The sequence below is a fragment of the Balaenoptera musculus genome, chromosome 13, assembly GCF_009873245.2.
Source record: "Balaenoptera musculus isolate JJ_BM4_2016_0621 chromosome 13, mBalMus1.pri.v3, whole genome shotgun sequence".
Taxonomy (NCBI): domain Eukaryota; kingdom Metazoa; phylum Chordata; class Mammalia; order Artiodactyla; family Balaenopteridae; genus Balaenoptera; species Balaenoptera musculus.
The window spans coordinates 68,930,686-68,958,561 of NC_045797.1; the positions used below are offsets into that span (position 1 = coordinate 68,930,686).

The 27,876-nt window shown below is 43.8% G+C and overlaps 1 protein-coding gene across 1 annotated transcript; it reads right to left on the bottom strand.

Moving 5' to 3' along the window:
• Window positions 1-5,122: 5,122 nt before the first annotated feature.
• GCKR (glucokinase regulator) lies at window positions 5,123-27,774 on the bottom strand. The gene is given in 21 exon segments (XM_036872584.1): window positions 5,123-5,293; window positions 6,102-6,240; window positions 8,622-8,767; window positions 17,021-17,104; window positions 17,189-17,292; window positions 17,490-17,528; window positions 17,531-17,576; window positions 17,963-18,039; window positions 18,389-18,486; window positions 18,719-18,817; window positions 19,457-19,575; window positions 20,843-20,884; window positions 20,886-20,949; window positions 23,761-23,855; window positions 25,008-25,061; window positions 25,281-25,350; window positions 25,658-25,731; window positions 26,116-26,184; window positions 27,046-27,114; window positions 27,277-27,432; window positions 27,715-27,774. Coding segments are annotated over 21 exon segments (1,875 nt in total).
• Window positions 27,775-27,876: the final 102 nt, after the last annotated feature.

The window sequence follows — 27,876 nt, forward strand, 5'->3', positions numbered from 1 at the left end:
AAACCATAATGGAAAGGAAAATGAAAAAGAATATTTATATAACTGAATCACTTTGCTGTACGGCAGAAATTAACACAACATTGTAAAACAACTATACTTCAATAAAATAAATATATGTTATTTGTAAGTGACACATCCAAAATAAATAGATTTTAACTGGAGCATGTATTCCACTTACATTTAATGTAATTGCTAAAATAATTAGACCAAAATCTACCCTTTTACTTTGTACTTTCTATTTTTTCCTGTTTTATATTTTTCTCTTTTTTCTTGTCTTTATTTAGACAACTAAGTATTTTAAATTAATCTCTCTATCTTCCCCTTTACTAACTGGAAGTTATACTCTCTGTTTCTGTTCTTTTAGTGCCAGGGTTGGCAAACGGTGGCAGGTGGGTCAAATCTAGCTTGCTGCTTATTTTTGTAAATGAAGAATTTTTGGAACACGGCCACACCCATTTTATACATAGTCTGTCTGCTTTCATGTTACCACAGTAGAGTTGAGTAGTTACAACAAAGACTACAGGGGGCCTGCAAAGACGAAAATATTTTCTGTCCATCCCTTTATAGAAAGAGTTTGCCAACCCCATTTTTAGTGGATTCTTTTTAAAATGCAATATGCACATTTAACCTATCAAATTCTTAAATTAATCAAAACCTTTACCTTTTTTATGGATAAATCAAGGGCCTCAGGATATTATAACTCTACTTACCTCTTCCCATATACTTGTTACTGTAGTAATTTTAATTTTATTTTTTTAAAAACTTTATTTGAAAGCTACCATATGATCCGGCAATCCCACTCCCAGGCATATATCCAGAGAAAAACATGGTTTGAAAGGATACATGCACCCCAATGTTCATTGCAGCACTGTTTACAATAGCCAAGACATGGAAGCAACCTAAATGTCCATCAACAAAGGAATGGATAAAGAAGTGGGGTACATATATACAATGGAATATTACTCAGCCATTAAAAAGAATGAAATAATGCCATTTGCAGCAACATGAATGGACCTGGAGACTATCATACTAAGTGAAGTAAGTCAGACAGAGAAAGAAAAATGTCATATGATATTACTTATATGTGGAATCTTTAAAAAATGGTTACAGATGTACTTATTTACAAAACAGAAACAGACTCACAGACTTAGAGAATAAACTTATGGTTACCAAGGGGGAAGGGTTGGGGGGAGGGATAGACTGGGAGTTTGGGATTGAAATGTACACACTGCTATATTTAAAATAGATAACCAACAAGGAAAAAAATAATAATGTATTATGAATAACTTTATGACAATAAATTTGACCTTAAAAGAAAAGAACACTTTATCTTGGAAAGTTTTGATTTACAGAAAAGTTGCAAAGATAGCACAGTGAGTGACTGTATGTCCTTCACCCAGTTTCACCTAATGTTTTAACTTTGTTATACTTGAAAAATCTATGTGAACAACATTGGTACATTCACTATTAACTAAACTCCATACTTCATTCGAATTTCACCAGTTTTTCCACTAACGTCCTTTTTTCGTCCAGGACCTGTATTTAGTTGTCATGCCTCCTTCATCTCCTCTGGTCTTGTGATGGTTTCTCAGTCTTTCTTTTTTTTTTTTTTTTTTTCCTGATAGTTTTCTTTCTTGTCTCTTTTTTTAAAAAATTTATTTTATTGAAGTATAGTTGATTTACAATGTTGTATTAATTTCTGCTGTATTGCAAAGTGATTCAATTATACATATATATTCTTTTCATATTCTTTTCCATTATGGTTTATTACAGGATACTGAATATAGTTCCACCAATTACTAAGACAAGTGTATAAAATTTTCACTGTGATTGTGGATTTGTTTATTTCTCCTTTGAGTACTGTAGGTCCTATACAGTAACAACTGTTGCTTGGTTTCTCAGTCTTTGTTTTCTATGACCTTTATTGTTTTGAGGAGCACTAGGCAGTTCTTTCGTAAAATGTTCTTAAATTTGGGTTTCTCTAATGTTTTCCTTATGCTTAGACTGAGGTTTGGGGAAGAATACTGAGGTGACGTGTCCTTCTCGTGACATCATATCAGGTGGTACATGATATCAATTGGTGACGCTAATTTCCAGTACTTGGTTAAGGTAGTGCTTGCCAGACTTTTCCAATGTGAAGCCTCTGTTTTTCTCTTTCAATACTCTGTTCTTTGGAAACAAGCCTCGTACTTTTGCCCATACAGGGGTTGTAGAGAGTGAGGGGTTATTAAGCTCCATTTCCTGGAGTGGGGTATATCTACATGTATTATTTGGAATTCTTGTGTTAGGGAGATTTTGCTCCTCATTTATTTATTCAATTATTTTATTATATCAGTATGAACTCATGTACACCTAATTTCTACTTTGTGTTATAGTCCAATACGACATTATTTATATTGTTGCTCAAATTGTTCCGGCTTTGGCCACTGGGAGCTCTTTCAGGTGGGCTCCTGGGTCCCTTTGACATGACCCCATCCTTTTGTTTTTATGAGGACTTCGTTACTTTCTGGCACTACAAGGTGCTCCAGGCTCTTCTTCCTATCTCCCTCATACCACAGCACCCCAGCCACTAGTTTACAGTTAAGCCCAATTCTTCTCTTTTCCAGGATGAAAGCATTTTGCGACCTAGATGCAGTGCCTGTCCCGTCAGCCCTAGGATTTAACCCACCTCTCTAAACCATACCTGAGTTTAGATTGGATCTTAGACATTTTGCTGTGCTTGTAGGGCCCATCCGTAGAGCCATGTTGGGGCCCCTCTACCTCTTACCTGGTCCCCAAATCCTCCTTCAACCTTACTGTCCCATGGGAACTTGCTCCACCCTAATATTCCAGACCACCTGAGTTATAAAAAGAATAGCTGACTTGGGGGAGACCTCATGAGTTCCATCTTTAAATACATTAAATATGAAGTATATGTAATATCCAAATATCTTCTGCCTCTGCACCTCTTACTTTTGATCTAGTAAATAGATATAGCAGGAAATTGTTTCCTTCATCCTCCACAATCCAACCCAGTCTTTTGGGTTAGACCCTTTTAGTCATTTCAGGAGAAATTACTGTCTTGTGTTGATACAGATTACCCTCTAGCTGTTCTTGCCCTCAGATATTTGCTTTCTCTAAATAGTGGTAAAAGTTGTCACCCTACCTTTTGCATCTGGATAGGTCTTTAAAAATCTTTGAATCTCTTTAGCTCTTCCTAGAGCTCAGGTTCCACTGACAATGACCTGACTGTCTGATATTGGATCCACACACCCATGCAAGCCTCCAAACATTCCCAGGTTTTCTTTGAATGTTCCCTCACTCCACCCCAACCTCCTTCTTCCAAAGCTGTCCCTGATTCTTGGCCTACCCTGTAATATCCTCAGAACAATTCTGGCAGTTCTCTGTACCTAGCTTGCTGTTGGAATCCACTTCAATGATCTCTGTCCTGTATTGCAATTGCTCATATCTGCTTGTGAGTTCCCAGGGGGTGGGGATCAGATCTTAGTCATCTTTTTCTCCTCTACAATGCCAGAGTGTAGCCCAGCCTCTAAAGTTTCCCAAGGTGAGCAGTATACCACCTTGTTTATAACACCTGAGTATCACATGCAACTGTATACGAATTGAATTCACTTGATATCTTTGCACCATCCAAGTACTTGGCGAGTAAAAAAAAAAAAGAAAGAACCTCTGGACTTCTAGTGTCCTTCTGCATCCAGCCTTGGGGAAATCTGACCCTGCAACCTATCCATTCCACATGTAGGAGTAGGGCTACTGCACATGTTGGCTCTGCCTCCTCCAGCCCTGGAAAGCTGGGTATCTTCTCTGACTTGACCCTGCTCATGATGCCAGGATGAGAGACGAATTAATTTTCTTAATGGAAGTGCATGGGGGAGAGTTGTGGGTAAAGAGAAGCTGAGAGCCTTTGCAGGATCTTTTCCTAACTTTACCCCTCTTGAGTTGTAGAGTTAGGAAGAGGTGTCTGTGGAGGATAAAAACCAAATCGATGGCAGTCAGAAGGCACTATGGGAATGGTGTTGAGGAAAGGGGCATTGGTTAAAGACCTAAGGTAGCAAAGTAAATGTAGATATATCAATAGAACAGGAAAAGAGAGTTCAGACAGAGGCTGGAGGCCCACAGATATAGAGAGGTAACTTGTGGCTGTCTTTAAAAGATTGAATACTCTATCTTCATAAAACTGAAATCTATTTGGCTCCTTAGCAATCACCCTCCTGCAGAAAGGTTCAAGTGAGCTTCAGGGAGGTTTTGTCCCCAGAGAGTTCCTGAATGTCTATTACCTAGGTACTTCTTGACCACAAGGGGGAGCCAGCTCTCTACTATTGTGGTCACAGTCATAGGCACTGAAGAGCTGGCATGGGTCTGGGATGAGCGAGGGTGCCTTTGATTTGTCAAAACAGGTGACAGCTGAGGTCTGAAATGTTCAGAGTGGGGTCTCTAGTGTGTGTTGGGTCCCACTCTGGCACCCTCAGAGTTCCTTATGTTCCCTTTACAAACACTGGGTAGGGATGCAACACTCACTTTATGGTCCAGTGTGTGGATGTAGCATTCATTCTAGTGATGAGGATCCTGTCATGCCTAATTGGGATTGTTATTTTCTGGGTGTCCTATGTTGGGGACACAACTTCTTCCCTCTTTCCTTGGAATTATCTAAGTTCCCACCTCTCCTTGCTTGTGTGATTCTTTGTAGGAGTGAAGTATGTGTGTGTGCGTGCACGTGTGCACCTACGTGTTGGAGATGGGGGGATATAAAGAAGCTGGAATAAGGTTTGGGTCAGTGACCACTGAAATGGAGTTGGGAAGCAGGTGGAGACATAAAGAAACAAAACTGCTGTTGGGACCGACCCATGCCACTCATCTTGTTCCACCTCTGATCTATTGACTCTGATCTCAGTAGATTTCGAAACAAGACATTCAGTTTTATTTCTGAAATCAGAATATGCCAGGGAAAGTGGATACCACTGGGTGAACAGCAAGGTCTCCCCAGAGGAGAGAGACGCTGTCTCCCCAGCCTGGGCAGCTGGTGCTCCTGGAGACTGGGCCTCTCCTCCCACCTCACGTGCTGCTGACCCAACAAGTCCCCGTGGGGTGGGCTGGCCCCCTCCATGCGCCCAGAAACACCAGTTCACGGCACAGCCCGATCTAGGGTCTCCAAGAGGTCCGCGTTGCGCTTCCGACCTGGCCGGGTGAGGGCGCTCCTGACAGCCTCACAGACAGAGGGAGCTGCAGCCAGGTATGCCTGGGCCTCAGGGATGGAGAACCGGAATAGGAGGCTCAGCAAGGCTATGGGGATCACCTGTGGAGAAGAGGCAGTGAGAACTGAAGCCTGAGAAAGTGAGGCCGTCTGAGGAAGAACCCTGGAGGAGCTAGAGCATTCAGTGTGGGAGTCAGAAGATACCAGGTTGGATGCAAGAATAGAAGGGAGGGGCTTCCCTGGTGGGGCAGTGGTTAAGAATCTGCCTGCCAATGCAGGGGACACCGGTTCAAGCCCTGGTCCCGGAAGCCCACATGCCGCGGAGCAACTAAGCCCGTGCGCCACAACTACCGAGCCTGCGCTCTGGAGCCCGTGAGCCACAACTACTGAAGCCCGCGCGCCTAGAGCCCGTGCTCCGCAACAGGAGAAGCCACCACGATGAGAAGCTCGCGCACCGCAACGAAGAGTAGCCCCCGCTCGCCGCAACTAGAGAAAACCTGCGTTCAGCAACGAAGACCCAATGCAGCCAAAAATAAATTAAAAAAAAAAAAAAAAAAGAATAGAAGAGAGTTTTCAAAGACCAGAAATTGGAATGAGGTGAGTCAAGAGCAGAGAGAAGCCTTCATCCTGACCCAGAAAACTCCTATTCATCAAGACTGGTTTGTGACCCAGGTCTCCCACTCTTTCCTGACTCCCCTCCTAGGTAAAACTGAAGACTCCTTTTCGACACCCCTGTAGTACCTTTTTCACACTTCTCTGACTACTTGTCACAATCATGTCTCCTCCATGAACAGGGGGAGCTCCTTGCAGAGTGTCACTGAGCTTTGTAAACTCAGTGCTGAGACAAGTTCCTGACACATCGTAAGTACTCAGTCAGTGTTTGCTAGATGACTAGCAGCTCGCGAGTTACCTGTTCCTTCTCATGTGCAACCTGGACGTGGAAGGAGATGGGAGCTGCTCAAATATCATCCAACAGTGGCTGAGGGAAGTGGATCACCTGGAGGAGGCTCTCGATGCATCGAGCCTTGGGCTGTCCCTAGAACCGCTGTGGAAGAAATGGTAATGTCCATGCTGGGCTAGAAAGCCATGGGAGCTGAGAATGGGGTCAAGAGAGAGTGGGAGTATGGGATCTCGAAGACCAGCTGCAGAGAATTCGTCCCTGTAGGCAATCCCAAACTCACAATCCCCAGCTGTAAAGGAAAACTGGGGTAAAAGGATTGGTGTTGGGCCTTGATTGGCTGGGTTACACTGGAGAATTAATGGCAAATTGGTCGTATTTTTGGCCATGTCCCTGCAATCCCAAAGGTTAGTCATCTTAAACTGAACTCATTCCCTCTGGTTTCCTCCCTAACCACATCCATCCTTTATACTGCTGTAAGACAGTTCATCTGCAAACACTGCTTCTATTTTTTTCACCACCCTTTTCCTCTCTATCTAGCTCAGCACTGTCCAATAGAAATATAATGAGTCACATATGTAATTTAAAATTTTCTAGCACAGCATTAAAAAAGAAACAGGTGAAATAAATTTTGGTCATGTTTTATTTCATCCAATATATCCAAAATATCATTTCAACATGTCAACAGTATTAAAAATTTGTATTAAAAATACAGTATTAAAAATTATTAGTGACATATTTTACAATATTTTTGTACCATGTCTTTGAAATCCAGATTGTATTTTACAATTACAGCACATTTCAATTCAAGTGCTGAATTTCAATGCAAAATTGAAATGTAGTCCTACCAAAAGAATAAAGTTGCATTTAATGAAAATTTACATGCTTCACTTTTTAAATAAAATTTGGAGCTCAGTTCAGTTCAAGTGCTCAATAGCCACATGTGACTGGTGGCTACCATCTTGGACAGCACAGATCTAGCTATGTTTGGCAAGTCCAAATTCCTGTCTGCCTTTTATTCTTCCACAGTTTCTCCCCTTCCTGCTCCCTCACCACTCTGTAAAATGACTCCAGACCTGTGTCCCTCACATATCATGCCTAGCCCCGCTCTGGGCCTTGGCTAATATTCCTTCTAACAAAAGTGCCTTTCTGTCCTTCACCTCTCCAAGCCATAACCAGTAGGCCTAGCTCAAACATCACCTCTTCCATGAAGTCTTCTGCTTTGCTATAGTGCATAGATCCTACCTTCTTTCATGTTCTATTGGACTTCAGTAAGGATCATGCAATTTGACACTTAATTGTTCTCTGTTTCAAGTGTTGGTTTTGTCTCTCCTCCATTAGATGGGCCACTCTGGGATGGCAAGGACTGGATCATAGGTAGCTCTGGCTTCCCCTACCTGCCCCAACTCCAGGAACTAGAAAAGCATAAAGGATTTTTTTTCCCAGTTGGTTGGTTGTTTTTACTCATTCGAGAAGGTTGTTTTTGGGCCCTGGTGGCTGCTCACTAAATGCCCATTCATTGGCTCCTTTCACGTAGAGTTGCCAGATTTAGCAAATAAAAATATTGGATACCCAGTTAAATGGAATTTCAGATGGATAATTTTTAAAAATTAGTATAAGTATGTCTCAAATATTGCATGGGATATACTTATACTAAAAAATTATTCTTTATTTCTCTGAAATTCAAATTTAACCAGTGTCCTATATTTTTCTTTGCTACATCTATAGCAACCCTACTTTCAGGACCATCTGTTGTGCTATGTGCTCAGCATCCATGCCTCCCCCTCCTGGTATCAGCACCTTGATTTTCCTCTGGGGAATTACTGCTTCCCCATTCTCAGGCCACACTGTTTGATTGAGGCTCACTTCATGCCCCTTCCTCCATTGCCATCTTAAAGGGAGAGCATGGGTGACCCAGGCCTGGGCAGAGGGCTGCTTTCCCCTGGAGAACAGTGATTGGCTCAGGGATGGGCATGTGACCCAAGACAAACCAATGAGGACCCTCCCCCAGGTATTTGCAGGAATCGCAGGGACAGATAAACTCTCCTTCCGCCAGAGTTGCTAAATTGGTAGGATGTTAGGCTGCCACTGCTGGTGGCCAGTTTGCCACCTAGTGGAGAAAATCTTCCTGAGAATGAGAGCAACACAGAGGAAAGCAGAGCTAAGGGCTGAAAGTTCTGGAGCATGTCATTTTGCGTTTCTGGATCTAGCTACCCTGGGACTGTTCAGTTACATGAACCAATCATTTGCCTTGCTTAGTTAAACCAGTACAAATTGGACTTCTGTCACACATATGTGTAACTGAAAGAATCTTGCCTAATAGTTATAATTGCACAAACACGCACCCACGTGTGCACATATACTTCTTAGAGGAGAGGCTGGGCCTGACAGAAGGAGGAGGAGAGGCACAAGAGAAAAGTCAGCCCTTAGCCCTACACATCTACATACCTCTGAAATACGCCCTCCTATGGCAGCCTGGGCATTGAAGCCAGGCCCCACCCACCCAGCCCCATGCCATCATGTCCTAGGTGCAGAGTGGCCAGAGCCCGCCAGAAGAGCTTGGAGTTGCAAATGTGGAGGTCCAACATGTGGTTTTGGAGGATCTTCCCAAGAAGCACATGGGCCCCTGTACTCACTGTATTCAGCACCCACTTGGCGCTTAGCTCATGCTGGAACTTCTAAATAGGGCAGACACATGGGGATATTGAAAATTAGGGGACATTAGAGCAGCAGGGTGAACAGGGCCTTATTATCTGACAGGAATCCAGGGATCGAAAAATGCAGACATAAGGACTTCCCCGGCAGTCCAGTGGTTAAGGGTGCGTGCTTCCAATGGAGGGGGCATGGGTCTGAGCCCACATGCTGCTCAGCATGGCCCCCCCCCAAAAAAAGTAGACATAATTTGCTCCATCAGCCAGGGCCATTCCAGGCAAACCTGGCAGCTTCACATATTTGTGGGTTTTTCTTTCTTTCTTTCTTTTCTTTTCTTTTTTTTTTTTTTTTTTCGGTCGTTCTGCACAGCTTGCAGGATCTTAGTTCCCCAACCAAGGATTGAACCCGGGCTGAGTCCTAACCACTGGACCACCAGGGAATTCCCCACATATTTGTGTTTTTGACCCTTGGTAGACAGATATCTTCCCTGAGTCCTTCCACAGTAGGATTTTGCTCTTTTTTTTTTTTTTTTTTTTAAGATTTTTTTGATGTGGACCATTTTTAAATTTATTTATGGCTGTGTTGGGTCTTCATTTCTGTGCGAGGGCTTTCTCTAGTTGCGGCGAGCGGGGGCCACTCTTCATCGCGGTGCGCGGGCCTCTCACTATCGCGGCCTCCCTTGTTGCGGAGCACAGGCTCCAGAAGCGCAGGCTCAGTAATTGTGGCTCACGGGCCCAGTTGCTCTGCGGCATGTGGGATCTTCCCAGACCAGGGCTCGAACCTGTGTCCCCTGCATTGGCAGGCAGATTCTCAACCACTGCACCACCAGGGAAGCCCAGGATTTTGCTCTTACCAGCACTTTCCTCTTGTTACTCAGGTACCAGACAGGGGAGAAGTGGAAATCCTGGGATTCATTCCACTAAACTAAAGACTCCTTGAGAGCAGAGATGGTGTCTTATTTTGCTCCAGAGCCCCAGTCTTTTTGATAATGGCTGACACATGATTACTGATCAATACACGTTTGTTGAAAAATTAATTCAATTTAATCCTTATAACAACCCTATGAAATAGGTTTTTTCTATCCCTGTTTCTACGTATGTGGAAACTAGAGGTCAGAAGTAAACTTGATAGTGAGACGTAGAATCAGGACCTAAATCCAGGTCTCCTGATTTAGTGATGAGGGCATTTCCTACTTTGCCACGATCATTTCCTGGATGAATGAGATAATGGATGTGAAAGCACCATGAAAACTGAAATATTGTACAAACACGTGGTACTCTGGGAATAACTACCACCTGTTCTTGACCCTCATATCTTGCACTTATAATATCTATTACCAAACTTTGAGGGCAACAGGAGTCCAGTAAAGGAACTGAGGGGGTTAAGTATTTGGTCCTAGCCAGGCTGAGGAAACAGGCTACTACTTCTGCCTCCTTATTCTGCAACTCTATAAATAGCTGGTCACACAAACCCCTAGCAGGGTGTATACTGAAAATACTTAACAAGTGATTGACAAAGACACTGAGTATCAGAATAGAAATCTGACCAATCAGAATGAAGCTGGCCAGTATGCAGTACTGATGCTATAGGCTGCATGTCAGACTGCCCTGTGGGGGAGAGATCAATCAAATCTGGGTTATATCATTAACCATTTATATCACCAACCATTTATACCATTAACTACCACTAACAAAAAAATACTTTAATTTTTACGTAATTTGAAGCTAGACACGTTCATTTTAAAGTTCATGTGGAAAAAGGGCAGCAATTCTATAGAAGAGTGTTGAAGGGAGGACTAACTCTATCGGACATTAAATTTACCATAAAGCATCTATAATTAAACAGTATGGTACCAGCACATCAATAGACAGAAAGAAAGTCCAGAAATAAACCAGTACACGTGGGAACTGAGTATCTGATACAGGTAGCATCTCAAATCACTCAGGAAAAGATGAACTTTAAATATATATATTGGGATAATTGGATAGTCATTTAGAAAAATATAAAATTGGGTCCATACCTCACCCTATACACAAGAATAAACTCTTAATGATAGTTTGGAATTAACATTTACACATTACTATATATAAAATAAACAACAGGGACCTACTGTATAGCACAGGGAACTATATTCAATATCTTATAATAACCTATAATGGAAAAGAATCTGAAAAGGAATATATATATATAACTTAATCACTTTGCTGTACACCTGAAACTAACAGAACATTGTAAATTAACTATTTCAATTTAAAAAATGGTTTAAAAAAAAAGAGAGCAAGAGAAAGACCACTTTCACTAGAAGAAAACATGTACTAAAAGAAAACACAGATGGAGTTCCTTTACAATCTGGGGGTGGGTGTGGCATGAGGGGAGCTTTCTGTTCATCAAGATCCAAATTCAATTAAAGATTGATAAGTTCTACCCCAGAAAAATTAAAGCAAAGACTTTAGCATGGTTAAAACCCAAAGAAAATGTAATATATAGTTGACCCTTGAACAACACGGGTTTGAACTGCAAGGGTCCACTTGTACGCAGATTTTTTTCAATAGGAAATAGTACAGTACTACAACGATCCTATCCCAGGAGTGTGGATAGGGAGGAACCACGGATACAGAGGGTCAACCATAAGTTACACCATTTTCCACTGTGCAGACGATCAGTGCCCCTAACCCCCCACCTTGTTCAACTGTCAACTGTATAGCAGAAATAAAGGACTAATTTATAAAGAACTCAAAATCAAGAGATCATCAAGACCACAATACCATTAGAAAATGAATATATTGCATGTATTTACATGAACACACAGTTCAAATGCCCTACGTAAGAGACTGCCCGAATAACCCTCGCAAATGTGTGAGCACACCAGAATGTGAAAAATAATGAGGAAGAGTTCTATAGGCCTGCGCTCTAGAGGCTGTGAGCCGCAACTACTGAAGCCCGCATGCCTAGAGCCCATGCTCCGCAACAAGAGAAGCCACTGCAATGAGAAGCCTGTGCACCGCAACGGAGAGTAGCCCCTGCTCTCCGCAACTAGAGAAAGCCTGCGCACAGCAATGAAGACCCAACGCAGAGAAAAATAAACTAATTAATTAATTAATTTTTAAGAAAAGAAAGAAATGCAAAGCAGACACGCACACGCACACTTTTTTTGTAAAAAGAAACACAGGAGATAAGTCAGTCAGTAATGAAATTGGTTTCTTGCAGGGATGAGTGGGAATGGGATGGAAGGGATAGATAAGGAAATGGAACATCTTTTTATACAGTTCTGACTTTTAAATCATGTTATGTTTTACATATTCAAAAGATAAAATTAGACCAAAAACTGAAAAAACTCTAAAATTGAAAACAAATAAAAATAAATGAACCTAACTGTATATCGCATTAATAACATAACCACAGAGAGAAAGAAAAAATTTAATGAAAGTGAATTTTGAACACTTTATCTAGTGGGATGTGATCAAAGAACAAAAAAAACTGTAAAAATCTCAACCACTTCTTGGTAAGTTTGTTGATGACAGTCGTATTAGGGTAGCAATTCCAAAACTGTTTGGTATTTACTGTAGGACTGAACAAATGGGTAAATACACTGATGATATTGGAGGAGAGTACGTGTGTGTGTGTGTGTGTGTGTGTGTGTGTGTGTGTGTGTGTGTGAATATACATATATATACACATATATATATATATGTATGTATATATATTTCCTTGTTCTTTCTACTGAAAGGGCTTAGAGGCAAAATAAACCAGTAGCGGTGAGCATACCTAGCACCTAGATTTCTAAATACCAGTCTCCACTAACAACCAGGGTTCCTTGGAAAATGATTGATTCCAGGGCTGGAACCAGGGAAAGTATAAGGTGAATGTGGGCCAACATTTTTGTGCTCCTACATAGGAGATGACTGGGTACACACACACACACACACACAAATACACACAAACACAAATGTAAATAATGAAGAAGAGATTTTTAAACTGAAGTGGAGTGATTTTCAGTATATTTTGTTAAGCAAAAATGCAAGGCACGAGAGTATACCGCATAATAGAACAAGAAAAAATTTTTTTGCAAAAAGAAATACAGCAGAGTGTTCAAATGCTAATGTGGATAGATATGTCACAAGAACACAAAGGCCAGCTTGAATGAGCTCTCATTTTGAGCATTAAAATGAATAATGACAGGAATGGATTAAAACACACAACAACAACAACAAAAATTCATGAGTCCATATCAATACTAAACAAACAAACGTAGATAAGGTGGGGAGAGAGGAGAGATTTTCTTTACAGAAGAATGCCAACTAATAAATGGAGACAGAAGGATAGAAATAGAAAAACCACCATTTTAAAACCATCATAGTAATAATTGATTCAACCAAGAATCATTAGTGGATGCTAAAACCGTGGGTGGAAGATTGCTGAGGCATAAGATACAAAGAAATCTAACAGACACCACCTTGACCAAATGATCAAACGCAGCATCACCAATAAAGGGACAAACTGATATTAGGAGCCTCTACATGTGATACACTGATAAAGGCACAGCCTCATCTATGCAGGACTCCTGCCCCAAAATTTAACGTGAATATAATGAAGAAACAATAAGGCAAATCAAAAGTGAGGCACATTCTGCAAAACAATTGGTCTAGACTTCTAAAATATCAGTGTTTTGATGAAAGACATCAAAAACGGCTGAGGAACTCAGCCAGATTAAAGAAGACTAAAGAAACATGATAACGAAATGCAATGCATTATCCTTGCTCAGATCCTGGACCTGGAAGATAAAAACAATACAGGAATAATTGGGGAAATTTGAATATAGTCTGTATATGAGATAATAGTGTTGTATTAATTGTCATTTTCTTAAGTGTGATAATTATATTATAATTATATAGACAAATGCCCGTTGTTCTTAGGGAACACAGTAATTTGTGTCAAGTATATCTCCAATTGCCTTTCAAATGATTCAGGGGAAAAGAGAGATGAAGCAAATGTGGCAAAATGTTAATAAGTGGTGAATCTAGCAAAAAGCATATGGGTGTTCACTGTATTATTAGTATAGTATAGTATACTATAGTATAGTATAGTATCATTGATACTATTCTTGCAATTTTTCTGCAGATTTGAAATTTTTCAAAATAAAAGTGTGGGCTGAGTTACATCAAACTATTTCTACAACGAAATATTTATAAGCTCTAAAAGAAGCCTCCGTATTTCAAACAATTTCAGTACATTTAAAAAGATAAAAACCGGAATCAAGAAAAACACACACACACACACACACACACACACACACAAAGACTGATAGATTTTACTATGCCAAAATGTAAATTAAATGTCTCTACATCAAAAACATAGAAATTAAAAATAATATACTGGGGGAAAACATGGAACAGGAAAAGAAGGCTACTATCCTTGCTATATACACTCCCTCTTATAAATTAGTAAGAAAAAAAATACCCTAAAAAAGAATGAGGGGCTTCTCTGGTGGTGCAGTGGTTAAGAATCCACCTGCCAGTGCAGGCGGCACGGGTTCGGGCCCTGGTCCGGGAAGATACCACATGCCGCGGAGCAGCTAAGCCCGTGCGCCATGACTACTGAGCCTGCGCTCTAGAGCCCGTGAGCCACAACTACTGAAGCCCGCACACCCAAGAGCCCGAGCTCTGCGACAAGAGAAGCCACCGCGATGAGAAGCCCGCGCACTGCAACGAAGAGTAGCCCCCGCTCGCCGCAACTAGAGAAAGCCTGCGCGCAGCAACGAAGATCCAACGCAGCCAAAAATAATTAAATAAATTAAATAAATTTTAAAAAAGAATGGGTGAATATGCCCAAAAGATATGAAGAAGCAGTACAATAAAGAAAAAAATTCAGGGCTTCCCTGGTGGCGCAGTGGTTGAGAATCTTACTGCCAATGCAGGGGACACGGGTTCGAGCCCTGGTCTGGGAAGATCCCACATGCTGCAGAGCAACTAGGCCCGTGAGCCACAATTACTGAGCCTGTGCGTCTGGAGCCTGTGCTCCGCAACAAGAAAGGCCGCGATAATCAGAGGCCCGCGCACCGCGATGAAGAGTGGCCCCCACTTGCCACAACTAGAGAAAGCCCTCGCACAGAAACGAAGACCCAACACAGCCATAAATAAATAAATAAATAAATAAATAAACCCGAAATTAAAAAAAAAAAAAAAAAGATGTAACACTCAAGATTTCAGCTTTAAAAAAAAAAGAATTCAATGGCGAATATATATCTTTAAGGAGCCAATCTCCATAGTAATTAACTATAAATTACCACGGAAATGCCTTTCATTTTGTTTCACTTTTTTTCCTTTGCTGATTAGCGAAGATTAAAAAGAACAATGTTACCCAGTATTTTAAGGTTGTGGGGAACAACCAATTTTACACTTTGTTTATAAACCTCTTTGGAGGTAACCACATGCATCAAAAACCTTAAAATTTTAAACACCCTTTGACCCAGTGATTCCACTTTTGGATGTTTATCCTAATGAGAGAGTCAAATGTGTGTATAAGGATATTCTGTGCAGCATTTTAATAAAAGCCATAATATTGAAACTACAGTGTTTGACAACTGGGGCTAGAGTAAACAAATTACAGTCCACATACCGTGGAACACATGACATTAAAAATGATGATGTAGATATATTAGTACAGAAAGGTGTTCATAATTTTAAATAAAGAGAAGCAAGTTAAAAACAGCATGTCAAGTATGATCTTATTTTTTATATAACTATATTTACATATGCATAAAAAAGTAGAGGGACAGTCTCAAAATTTGTCTGAGTGGTTTTTGTTTTGTTTTGGTTTTTTTTGGAAGAAGGTAGACTATGGATGATTTTTTTCCTTTTTTTGATTTCTGTATTTTCTAAAGCTATGACAATAAAAACATGTATTGCTATTGTAATTACAATTTTCTTTAAAAATACAGTTCTTTAAAATATCACAGATTATCATTCTCTGCTATATCCCCTATCCCTGGGATAGTACCTGGCATGTGACAGGTACTCTAAAAATATTTGTTGAATGAATGAATAAATGGTTCGGGCTCAACTCATGAATATGGTTGAAATTTATCTTGTATGGTGAAATAAACCGTGGATTTAGAGTCCCAAAACCTGAGTTCAAATCCTGACTCCTGTCTTATCTGTGTGGTCATTATTAAAATCCCTTAATCTCTTAATTTCATCTTCCTCATCTGGGCAATGGGGACACTAAACATACATTCCTTAGGAGATTGTTAAGAGAACTGAGATAATATACATGAAATATTGTGTAAAGTGCAAAGGCCTCTGTGTATTAGGTATTATGACTATACAATGGAACCTATAAGTATGATGGGGTATATAACATAAAGGAGGGGTCTAGACGTTGTGGGTTTCATTGGAAGAGACTTCTTAGAAGATGTGAAATCTCAAAGGTGACAATGAATGTGGAAAGCATGACAAAAGAAGTAGGGATATGACCAATGAACACCATTTGGAAGGAAAGACAAAGATACGCATTGAAAGGAGCGTGGATCCCCTGTTCAGGGGGAGAGGAGAGGAGAACTCCACTGAGTTCTGAGGGCAGGTAAGGAGCATGCCAGCTGTTGTCTGGTTAAGTTGGGGAGCTTCCTGGAGGAAGTAGTTTGAATAATGGATGAGGCCACATCTCTCCAGGGCAACCCTTCAGGGGCCTGGTTCCGCCCCATGGAGGATGGAGGGCTGTCGTGTGAGAAAACTGAGAACCAGAGATGTGTAAAACTGCTCTCTTTCTTCGGCCATGAAGCAGAACTGAACTGGCATCCAGACGTCCTGCTGCCCACTCCAAACTCTAAACTGCAAAGTGCACCCAAAGTGATCATTACTTCTACGGTTATTAGCAATGCTTGTACTGGATCATAATTTCATTAGTAAGCAGGGACTGTATCAGTGTGCTATTATCTGCAGTGAACTCAGCATAGGACAACTTGCAAAAAAATGTCTTAAAGGCTTTTGGACAGTGAGGATGACTATAGTGTCGACAATTAACTTGTGACAAAGGACAAATGAGTATCTGTCAGGTGATTGGCGACCTATCCTGTACTTTTACATATTTCTCGAGATAACTGAATGCAGTAGCCCATTGACTAGGAAACTCTGACTAGTGACCTGGTAACACAAGAACTTGCCCAGCTGGCTTGGTGAAAGTCAGACAAAGCTTTCTACCCTCTGGCCCTGGGTTTTCTAATTCCTGGAATCCCTCCTCCTCTGTGCCCCTCACTGCAGATATTACCTCCTCATTCCCCATACCTGGATGAATTCCCCGTCATATTCGAAGAAAAGCAGTGGCCACGTGATGCTGATGATGGAGGGAAAGAGCTTCTTCAGAGGGGTCTGCAGAGAGAGAGGAGCAGGAACGGCATCTCCAGGAAGCCCTGGCTGTAACTGCTGCCCCGGGTCCCCTCCTCAAGGCTGGACCCTCTCCGGCAGGGACTGCCGCACAGTGCTGTGTGCCAAGGCCTGGATGTTGGAGGTCTTCTCTTTCACCTGCTCCACCAGCATCTGCACCTCCTTGAGGTTGTTTAGGAGAGGGGGAGGGCATCAGAGTGGAAAGCCCGGCTCTTCAGCTGTTCTTTCTCCTCCCCTGGGGTCCAGTCAGGACACACACTCCCGTCCCTCCCTCTGAGCAGGTGCCCTAAGACCCAGAGAAGTGATAGTTCTTCTGAGTCACTCTGTTGCCTCCATCCCCTCACCCCACCACTCCCATCATCCCTCTCACCATCCAGGGTAAAAATGAAGACCACAGTGTCAATTTCTGCAGGATGGAAGTCAAGAAGTCTTCCTGGGAGAAGGAGAAATGGGGACCCTGGGGCAGAAAAAGAGGAGAGAGTTCTTCCCATGGAAAACTCCAGCATATAGACTTGAAGACCAAAGAGGCCCTTAGAGGACATCTAATGCAGAGCTTTTATCTACAGATGTAAAAACCAAGATTCAAAGAGGTAAAGTGTTTTGCCCAAGATAATGCAGCATGCTGACGGAAGAGTACTGGACCAGAGCCAGGTTTGGGGAGTGAATCCAGAGCTTTCCACACTGTTCCTGTGCTGCCTCAAAGCCTCATGACCTTTAACCCATATTCCCTCTCTAGAAGGGAATCTCATTGTACTCCCTTACCTGTTTCCACCTTCCTCTTTTCTCCTACCCTCTGCACACCAGTTATCTTCCCAACTTCCCCAAGTCCCATCATCTTCCCACCTGGTTGATGAGCTCAGCCTTCTGGTTAAACATGTCACTGTGATCACCAATGAGAAAGCCATGGACATCTTGGAAATCTGGGAAGGTTAAGGACAGGGAGAGAGGAGGGATGGGCTTCAAAGGAGAGGAAGGTTCTAGGCCTGGGGAGGTGTCAGTGGGGCTGGGAGGAAAGTGGCAAGTGGGGTGCAGGGTAAGCAGTAACACACTTGGGAGGCCATAGCTAAGCACGGGGCTGGGAGCTGAGGGATCAAGGACTGAGTGAGGGCTCAAAGGAAGGAGAATTTGACTGAAATGCCTATCTAGATAGGGCAGGATGGACATTGAATGAGGACCCTCCGTGGGTTGGGAGTAGGAAAGAATTTGGAGAGCAGACCAGTTGGTTTGGATCAGGAGGAATCGGGAAGTAAGTCAACACTGGGGTCCCACCAGCACCAAAGGTGTGGATGCACTCTACTCCATCCATGATGGCAATGATGCCCAGGGTCTGCCAGCCAACCAGGTCTACTCAGCCTTTTTTCTCCAGGCTGAGAATGGGTCAGAGGTCAGGCCATGAGAGATCACAGTGAAAAAAATCCAGAGATCAGAGAAAGACACACGCAGAAGAGCACAGGAGTAAACGAACCAAAAGCCTACCCTGACCCTCCAACACGCAGACCCGCTACCCTCCCCATGTTATCATGTCTCGTAGAGTCTCCCCTGCTCTCAGGACATTCCCCATCCAGGCCGCTTCCCCCCTCCAAATACGCATCTACACACCCGGTGCTGACTTGCTTCATCAGGGCGGCGATCTTGGGGCTTTGACTCTAGGTCACCTGATGAGCCCACTCAGATGTCCGCAGGATTTCCAGAAGGCATCTGGGAGAAAGTCCACCAGCTCCCAGGGCAGGCCCAGTGCCCCCTCAGAAAGCCTGAGTCCCTCCCGCCCTGGGGAAGGCACAATTCCCTTGAAACTAAGTTCTGCTGGTCCCTGGTGGGGGAGCGGTAAGTAGAGCCAGACTGCATTCAACAGGGGCAGAGAGGGCTTCAGCGGGAAGAAGACTAAAGAGCAGAGAGGAGAACAGGGCATCCAGAGCACTGGGAGGAGGGTGGGATCAGAAAGTTGATGAGGGGGTAAGTGAGTGATGTGGAAGCTAGGCGAGAGACCCTGGTGAGGGAAGCAGGCCCACAGCAGGATGACCTCTACCCTGCATGGCCTGGACCACCCCCACATCAAAGACTCTAGGAAGCTAGGTTAGCTTTGGATGTCCCAGGTGTGCACAGGGATCAGGTCTGGACCTGAGGAATCCAGGGTCCATCGGAAACAAGCCAGACTCTGTGACTGTGTGATGGGAACAGTGGCGTCCCCCTGCCAGTTCCTTTCCCAGGGAAGGAACGGCAGGGCCACAGTCTTGCTGCTACCAGCGCACCCTCCAGATCTGGATCTGCCATTCCCCTGCCTGCACCCTCCCACCCACTGCCTGACTCTGATCTCTCTCTGGTCCAGATCCTCCTTACCTCGGAGATGCTGCGATGCTCCGGTCCGCAGTCTTGTGAGCTGCCAGTAACAGGGTTTCCAGCAGGATCTTGGTGGCACTTCCACCTTTTATCCGGGAGGAGCCATTGAGGCCCTCAGGCTGCAGAGTGATGACACCCAGGAGAAACTGGGAGAGGAAGGAAGGTCCTGGAGTTTACTAGTTAGTGACCACTGTGCATGCAATCTGGTTAGTGACTCTTGGACATGCGCTCTGGTTAGTGGCCACTGGGCAGGCATTTGTAGGACTCGTGGCCCCCAGTGTGCTGTGAGGAGGAGTGCTGGTTGAGGGCTTAACTGAGAGGAGAGGAGGGAAGGGAAGGGAAGGGAAGGGAAGGGAAGGGAAGGGAAGGGAAGGACAGAGAAAAGAAGAGAAGAAGAGAAGAGGGAAAGGGCCACTTCTGGTCATTTCTATGGTACATTCAGGACTCTGGAGAGGAAGCCAGAATAATTGAGTGTCCTGTTAGCTGGGGATAAGGGTTTTTCAGAGAGGTTTTGTTTTTGTTTTTGTTTTTGTTTTCCAAGTACTTTCTCCCTCCTCCATCCCCCACTGTTTAAATAACAGTTTTTAATCCAAACACTACACTTCATGTTCCCTGGACAGACCAGTGAAGCAGCCATTGACTGTAACGTACAGAGATGTAACATGACACACCAGAAAGATAAAGAGATTACAGCAAGCAGGATGATAAAAGCATGGTCTGAGAAAAGGAGACTAAAAGTAAATAATTGCAGAGAAGAGGAGAGATGAGCATCTGGGAGATGAAAGATGCAGAACTTGTGTGTAATGTGGAATTCCTGCCTTCCTATCTTGCAAAAGGAAGATCAAGGAGAATGTCACAGATGTGCCCATCCCTGGCAGAGTGGGGCAGGGCAGGGATTTGGTTAAGGCCCTTGTAAGGTCAAAGGAAGGGCAGATGATGCTAGCGAGATGCAACCACAATCCAGAGAAAGAAGGAACAGGAGCACTGGAGGCTTAGAAGGCCCACACCAGTTTTGGAGAGTCTTAGGCAGAAGAATGAAACTGCATCCCCTTTTTTTTTTAAAGCCCATATTTGAAATTGAAACATATAAAAGAGACATAAAGCAATACTTTCTACACACAGATGCAAAAGAGCTTCTTTAAATAGAAACTGCCCTAGACCATTTAGGTGTTTAATGATTACTGATTTAAGAGACAGGGTCAGAATGGAAATAAAACATCTTAAGGTGAAAAACGAAACGAGAAAACAGGATTTGATTTACAACATTTTAGTAGATACACAACACCAGGAATTTAGACATGATGTAACAAAACCTAAAATCAGAGGCCCTAAGTGGCAACCCATCCAGAGGTGGGTGTGAGGGGTAGGGGTGGGGGCAGGTCTCACCCCAGTTGCTGGATTGAGCACAAAAGCTTTCTGTTTTCTCTGGCAGTTTCTGCATCTGCTCTGCTATTTCTCGAAATGTTGAACTCCAGTCTTCAATGGGGTCATTCCTGGGGCCCAAAGAGAGACAGAGGGGGGATCATGTGTGAGGATCTAAAGGAAGGGCCTCAGATGAGAGTTGGAACCAAATACCACATTGAGATTGGGGTCAGAGGTCAACAATTTCCTAGAGAGATGTGCTTTGATGCTCATAGGGGCGCTGTGTTCCTGAACCCCAAGGATGAGGGTTAATAAAACATTCAGCAATTTAAGCCCAGAGCAAAGCCAACACTCAAGTAAAAAGTTCCAGCCTGAGACCAGAACTTTCTTGTGTCCTGGTTCTTGCACAGGTCCTATTGCCACGTCTCCTCTGCAGAGAGAGGCGACAGTGTTTATTGTGTGGTTGAAAACTGAGATCCCCAGACTTGGCGGGACATCAGAATCATCTGGGGAGGTTTGCTTTTTTTAAATAACTACCCATTTCTGGTTTCCACACCCACCCTGAGAGTCTGCTTCAGTAGTTCTGGAGTGGAGCCCCCGAATCTGTATTTTTAAAAAGCTTCCCAGATGACTCTGAAGACCAGCCAAGTTTGGGAGCCACTGATTTAAGGAACAGCTGGAAGGTCTCCACGCCTACGTTGTTTGAAATCCTTCATTTCACTTAGTCACAGTCCCTGAAATTAGCATCCACTGCAGCAGATACATTTTTGGTGAGGAAAGCCCTCCATTAAAAGAGATCATTTATACCTTTGTATGAATTACACTACATGCCTGGAATCTGGGAGCTGAAAAAGTCTCTCAGAACTCAGCTGTCCCTCTCCCCAAGACCACCATTAAATACACAAAGCTGCTCTTGGGTAATCAACAAGCCTTCGCTGAAATACCTCCAGTGACAGGAAGCCCTCAGCTTCATTGGGTGGCCCCCTCCAATGGTTTATTTAGCAGAGTTTCCCCAGCTTGGCTGTGCATCAGAATCTCCAAGGATGCTTCCAAAAATTAGATGTTTCAGGGCCTTACCTCAAACCTACAACATCAGACCTCTCATACAAGAATCTTCCTTATTAACACTCCCAAGGCAGTGCTTCCACAGAATCACACCTGAGCATTGTTGGTTTAATATGCTGGCCTTCATAACACAACATTGTAAATCAACTCTACTCCAATAAAAAATTTTAAAAATATATGCTGGCCCTCTTTGAGATCTAAGTGTCCATTTAGACAGAGAATAAGAGGGAGGTGACTTGGAGGCACAGGGATTTCAGGAAAGGGGAACAGGGGGGGAGATGTGAGTAGCCAGAGGGGACCAAAGGGGCTCCTGGCATGAAGGAGAAAGGGCCTAAATTAAGGGAGCTAGGCAAAGGAGACTAGGAGGCCAGTCAGCACCCACTATTCCTTCTTTGAAAAGATGCTTGGGACCCACCTCAGATGAAAGCACAGATCTTTGTGGTATGCATTTTCTTGAGCCCACTCTATCCTCTGACCCATGTTTTCCTTGCCTCTTCATTCCCTGTTTTAAATGTATGCTTTCTTATATTTTATGTATCCTTTATAAGCTGCCTTCAATCCTTTCTGAAATGAGAGAATAAGCAAATTAACCAACAAACAAAAAACCTCCTAAGCTTAGGAACACCCTTTATTTATTTTTTAAAACATCTTTATTGGAGTACAATTGCTTTACAATGGTGTGTTAGTTTCTGCTGTATAACAAAGTGAATCAGCTATACAAAACATATATCCCCATATCTCCTCCCTCTTGCGTCTCCCTCCCACCCTCTCTATCCCACCCCTCTAGGTGGACACAAAGCACCGAGCTGATCTCCCTGTGCTATGCAGCTGCTTCCCACTAGCTATCTATTTTATATTTGGTAGTGTATATATGTCCATGCCACTCTCTCACTTCGTCCCAGATTACCCCTCCCCCTCCCCGTGTCCTCAAGTCCATTCTCTACGTCTGCGTCTTTATGCCTGTCCTGCCCCTAGGTTCTTCAGAACCACTTTTTTTTTTTAGATTCTATATATATGTGTTAGCATACAGTATCTGTTTTTCTCTTTCTGGCTTACTTCACTCTGCATGATAGTCTCTAGGTCCATCCACCTCACTACAAATAACTCAATTTCATTTCTTTTTATGGCTGAGTAATATTCCATTGTATATATGTGCCACATCTTCTTTATCCATTCATCTGCCGATGGCCACTTAGGTTGCTTCCATGTCCTGGCTATTGTAAATAGAGCTGCAATGAACATTGTGGTACATGACTCTTTTTGAATTATGGTTTTCTCAGGGTATATGCCCAGTAGTGGGATTGCTGGGTCGTATGGTAGCTCTATTTTTAGTTTTTTAAGGAACCTCCATACTGTTCTCCATAGTGGCTGTATCAATTTCCATTCCCACCAACAGTGCAAGGGGGTTCCCTTTTCTCCACACCCTCTCCAGCATTTATTGTTTGTAGATTTTTTGATGATGGCCATTCTGACCGTGTGAGGTGACACCTCATTGTAGTTTTCATTTGCATTCCTCTAATGATTAATGATGCTGAGCATCCTTTCATGTGTTTGTTGGCAATCTGTATACCTTCTTTGGAGAAATGTCTATTTAGATCTTCTGCCCATTTCTGGATTGGGTTGTTTGTCTTTTTGATATTGAGCTGCATGAGCTGACTGTATATTTTGGAGATTAATCCTTTGTCAGTTGCTTCGTTTGCACCTTTATTTACTTTAATATTCTGAGATTTGGTGAACAAGAGGATATTTGCCCTGCCCTCTCCTTTGTGACTATTCTGTAGATTTTCACAGGTTCCCTCCCAGCCTCCCCCAGGGGTCTGGCCATGACCTTTCATTACAGAAGGTCTGCGTACGACTTTTCATTACAGAAGGCTCACCTGGCCGTGCTCACTGGGTTGAAACCCATTAGGACTGGCAAAAAGACGGCTGGGTTATCCATGCAGTAGTCCATCTGGCCTGCCACAAAGGGAGCCTGGTGGTAGGGAGAGAGAGGAGGGTACGATGAGGGGGGTTACTCTAGTGCTGGCCGAGGCCCACGTACATCAGAATCCACCCCACATGCTTGTTTAAGTGCCGATTCTGGGCCCAGTTAAAATCTACTGGATCTGAATTTGAAGGGGAGAGCCCATGGACCTACATTTTTTAAAATTAATTATTATTATTATTATTATCGACCACACCGTGCAGCTTATGGGATCTTAGTTCCCCAACCAGGGCTTGAACCCAGGACCCTGACAGTGGAAGCGCTGAGTCCTAACCACCGGACCACCAGGGAATTCCCTAGATCTACATTTCTAACAGGTTCTCCCAAGGAAATCTTCTGCGTGGTAAAGTCTGAAAATACAGAAGTAAACTGTAAGCTCCATGAGGTCAGTGTGCTGCTCTCCTTGTGTGCCTCATTCCACATCTAGCCCTTGCTGGGGTCCAGGTCCTGCTCAGGGAATTCTGAGAGTCAGAGTCAGAGCTGCACAGCTGAGAGGAAACTCAGGGTCATCTAGCCCAGTGCTTCTCAAACAAACTACCTGGGAATCTTGCTAAAATGCAGATTCAGACTCAGTAGGTCTGGTGTGGGGAGGCCTGATATTCTGCATTTCTAACAGATCCCAGGTGATACTGATGTTGCTGGTGTAAGGACCACACTTTAAGTAGCAAGGGACTAGTCCAGGGTCAGCTTTTTCTGTAAAGAGCTAGAAAGCAAATATTTTAAGCTTGTGGGCCCTACGATCTCTGTCCAATGACTCAAACTTACCATTGAAGTGTCAGAGGAGCCATGGACAATATGTAAACACAAATGGCTGAGTTCCAGGAAAACTTCATTGACAAAAACAGGGAGCAGCTGGATTGACCTGCCAGCATAGTTTGCTGACCCCTGGACTACTCTATCTATTTTGGTTGTTGAATGGATGGGTACATAGTTATTGTTGGATAAGATCCCTTCCCCCTTGTCCCACATTCATGCAACTGGATCCTAATTAGTGAGAGTAAAATCAAAATTCCTTACACAAGCCCTTTCTGTTTTCTAGCTAAATCTAGATATATCTTGTTGATTTATCTTCCATGCTGTTCCACTCCTACTCCCTGCCTTCCTATAAAATTGATCCACCCAACCCATCTTCACACTCACAGAGAGTCCCACTGAAATGCCAATGACAATCACCCTCTTCTTCCCAGCAGCCACCTAGGAGAGGAGGATGGGTGAGGTACTGTCACCAAGAGGATTCTAGGGTATAAACATATTGTGTGGGGATGTCAGGGCCAGGATGGGGTGGGGGTGGCTGGAAGGGAGTTGGGGGGCAGGGAGGAGGCAGGGGATGGACTTTGGCTGGATGTTGGGGCTTTGATGTCCCCACAAGAAGGAACAGACAGAGGTCTGTGGTTGAGTGTCAGTGGAAAACACAGACTTCTTCAGTTCCTCGATCCCATCCAGGGCACTATCTTCCGTCCCCTCCCTAGAGGCCATCACAGACCTAAGAGGACAGACTCAAGGTCAGTGGCACTGCTTGGGAAGCAGAAGCCTGTGGTTTATTAGGGCTGCTTTGAGAGAAGGAAATGAAGGGAAAACTGTCACTGAATGGGCACCTACTATTTGTTGGGCACCATGATAAACACTCTGTAGAGTTGAAAAACTTAAATACCTATGAGGGTTAGTCAGGCAACGTAAGTATGTGAAGTGGGAAGCAAACCGGACACAATCTCCACCTAAAAGCATTCAAATTCAGTTTCTAAAAGACACTAGTTAGGCCAAAAAAATATTCATAGGCCAACTTGGCTTACCTGTCACCTCCTGCAATGAGGTAGGTGTAAAGAGGTTTCTGTCCTAGACCTATCATCAGCTGGTTAAAGGAGACCTGCAAAGTCGGAGAGAACATGAAGTAGTAATGACAGGGAAGGAACAGTTATCTTGGACTTTCAACACCTTGAGGGTAGAGGCTGTATAATGATTCTCTTAGGTCAGTGCTTAAGCCAGTACTGCTTGGAATCTGACTCTTAAATATGCTGCTTGGAGATGATGGATTAGGGGTGTGTGGGATGTAGAGACATTGGCAATAGACTGGTGGGGCTCAGATGGGCTCAGAAGAAATGGGACTCCATGTTGAGATCTAGCTTTTGGAGAAGAAAGAGAGCTGGAGCTGGAGGCGGTCCACCTAGGAGCTTAGCTATGAAGAGCTTTATGGTCCTGAGGTTCACCCCAAGAAGGCAGAGAGAGCAAAACCAGCGATCAAGGTACTCACCGACATGAGGAATGCCATCCTGCCAGAGGTGCCCCTCCACTCAGCCCCACCAGCGCCTCCCTCAGGCTCCTGAGAAAAGAAAAATGCCTAGGTCTCCAGGACCCAGCTCAGGTTGGGAGAAGCATATTCTCTTTTTGGTTGGTAACAGAACCCCCCTCTTATCCCCAAAGCGAACAGAACATAGAGAATATGGTGTAGAAGAAAGAACCTTGGATTTGAGAAAGAAACTTCAGTCTGACCCCCAACTCTGGTTTAGCTACTTATTCAAACCCTTACTGGACTTCCATCGTGGCGCAGTGGTTAGGAATCCACCTCCCAGTGCAGGGGACACGGGTTCGATCCCTGGTCCAGGAAGATCCCACATGCCGCGGGGCAACTAAGCCCGCAAGCCACAACTCCTGAACCCGCATGCATAGAGCCCATGCTCCACAACAAGAGAAGCCACCGCAATGAGAAGCCTGCACACCACAACGAAGAGTAACTCCCACTCGCCACAACTAGAGAAAGCTTGTGCTCAGCAACAAAGACCCAACACAGCCAAAAAAAAAAAAAAAAAAAAAACCCTTACTTATTCCAGAAAGGACTGAAAGCAGCTTTGTCATAGACAGATAGAAAGAATCAGCATTATCTGGCAATTATTAGCTGAGTGTATTTGGGCAAGCTACTGTGATTATCTTAAGTATTTGTTTTCCCATCCAAAAAAAAATGGAGACAACAACACCAACTTTACAGGTTTTTGTGAAGGTAATGGGTGTGAAATACATGGTCAATTATAAAGTATTATGCAGTAATAGTTATTATAATTACTATTGATTAGTAAGAGTGACAATAAGGATGTAAAAGTCTATAAAAGGGAAAAATAGAGACCAAGAAAAGAGAAAAGTAGAGGGAAACACGAATTTAAGCAGGGAGCAGGTGGAGAGTTGGTACCTTCAGCACTTCCTGAACTTTTCCAGCCACTTGTACCATGGTGGTCAGAGTTGACTCACTGTTGAGTCACTGGAGGCAACAGGCAGGCATCAGCAGCCAAGAAAAGGACAGTGGATTGGGGGGGTGGGGGAGGGGCTCTCAGACCATAGTCTGAGAGGGCAGAGGTTGAGGTGGGGTGGGGTTGGAGTGGGCGTCGTTATTTGCAGTGTCCAGGGGATGGGTCTGGGTCACCTGGCATGTGGGCATGACTTGTCCCTCCTCCTGGAAGATCTCAGGATCACATTGCCCCAGCAATCGAACAATCTGCTCGGCATCTGCTTTGTACAGATCCCGGGTCAGTGGGTTTGACTTCTCTGTGATGGGCAGGGCTGCCTCATACCCAGACAACTAGAGGGAAGGGGGGACAAGGTCAATGGCAGGGAGCCTCATTCATGTCTGCTGAACTGGAGGTGGGTGTGGCAGCAGGCACAGTGTTGGGACACACACACACACACACACACACAAAACATTTAGCCTGCACTTGGTACTCTGGGCCTATCAAGGAAAGAAAATCAGGAAGGAAGCTGGGAAGGAGGACGGGGAAAGCAGAAACCCAGGGTGGAGGGAAGTCCAGATGAGGCAGGATTCTAGGAATCAGCGCAGAAGGCCAACAGGGAGAAAGGGTCTCACCTCCCACTTGCCAGGCTCCGGGGTCTCAATCACATGTTGAAACCGTTTTGTGCCTGGCATGGTCCGACACTGTGGACACACTGTTGTGCCTACCTCTTCAGCCACATAGCCCCTTCTGTCACACTGACTCTGCTTCCAGTTGGCAGGGCCTTAGCTGAGCCA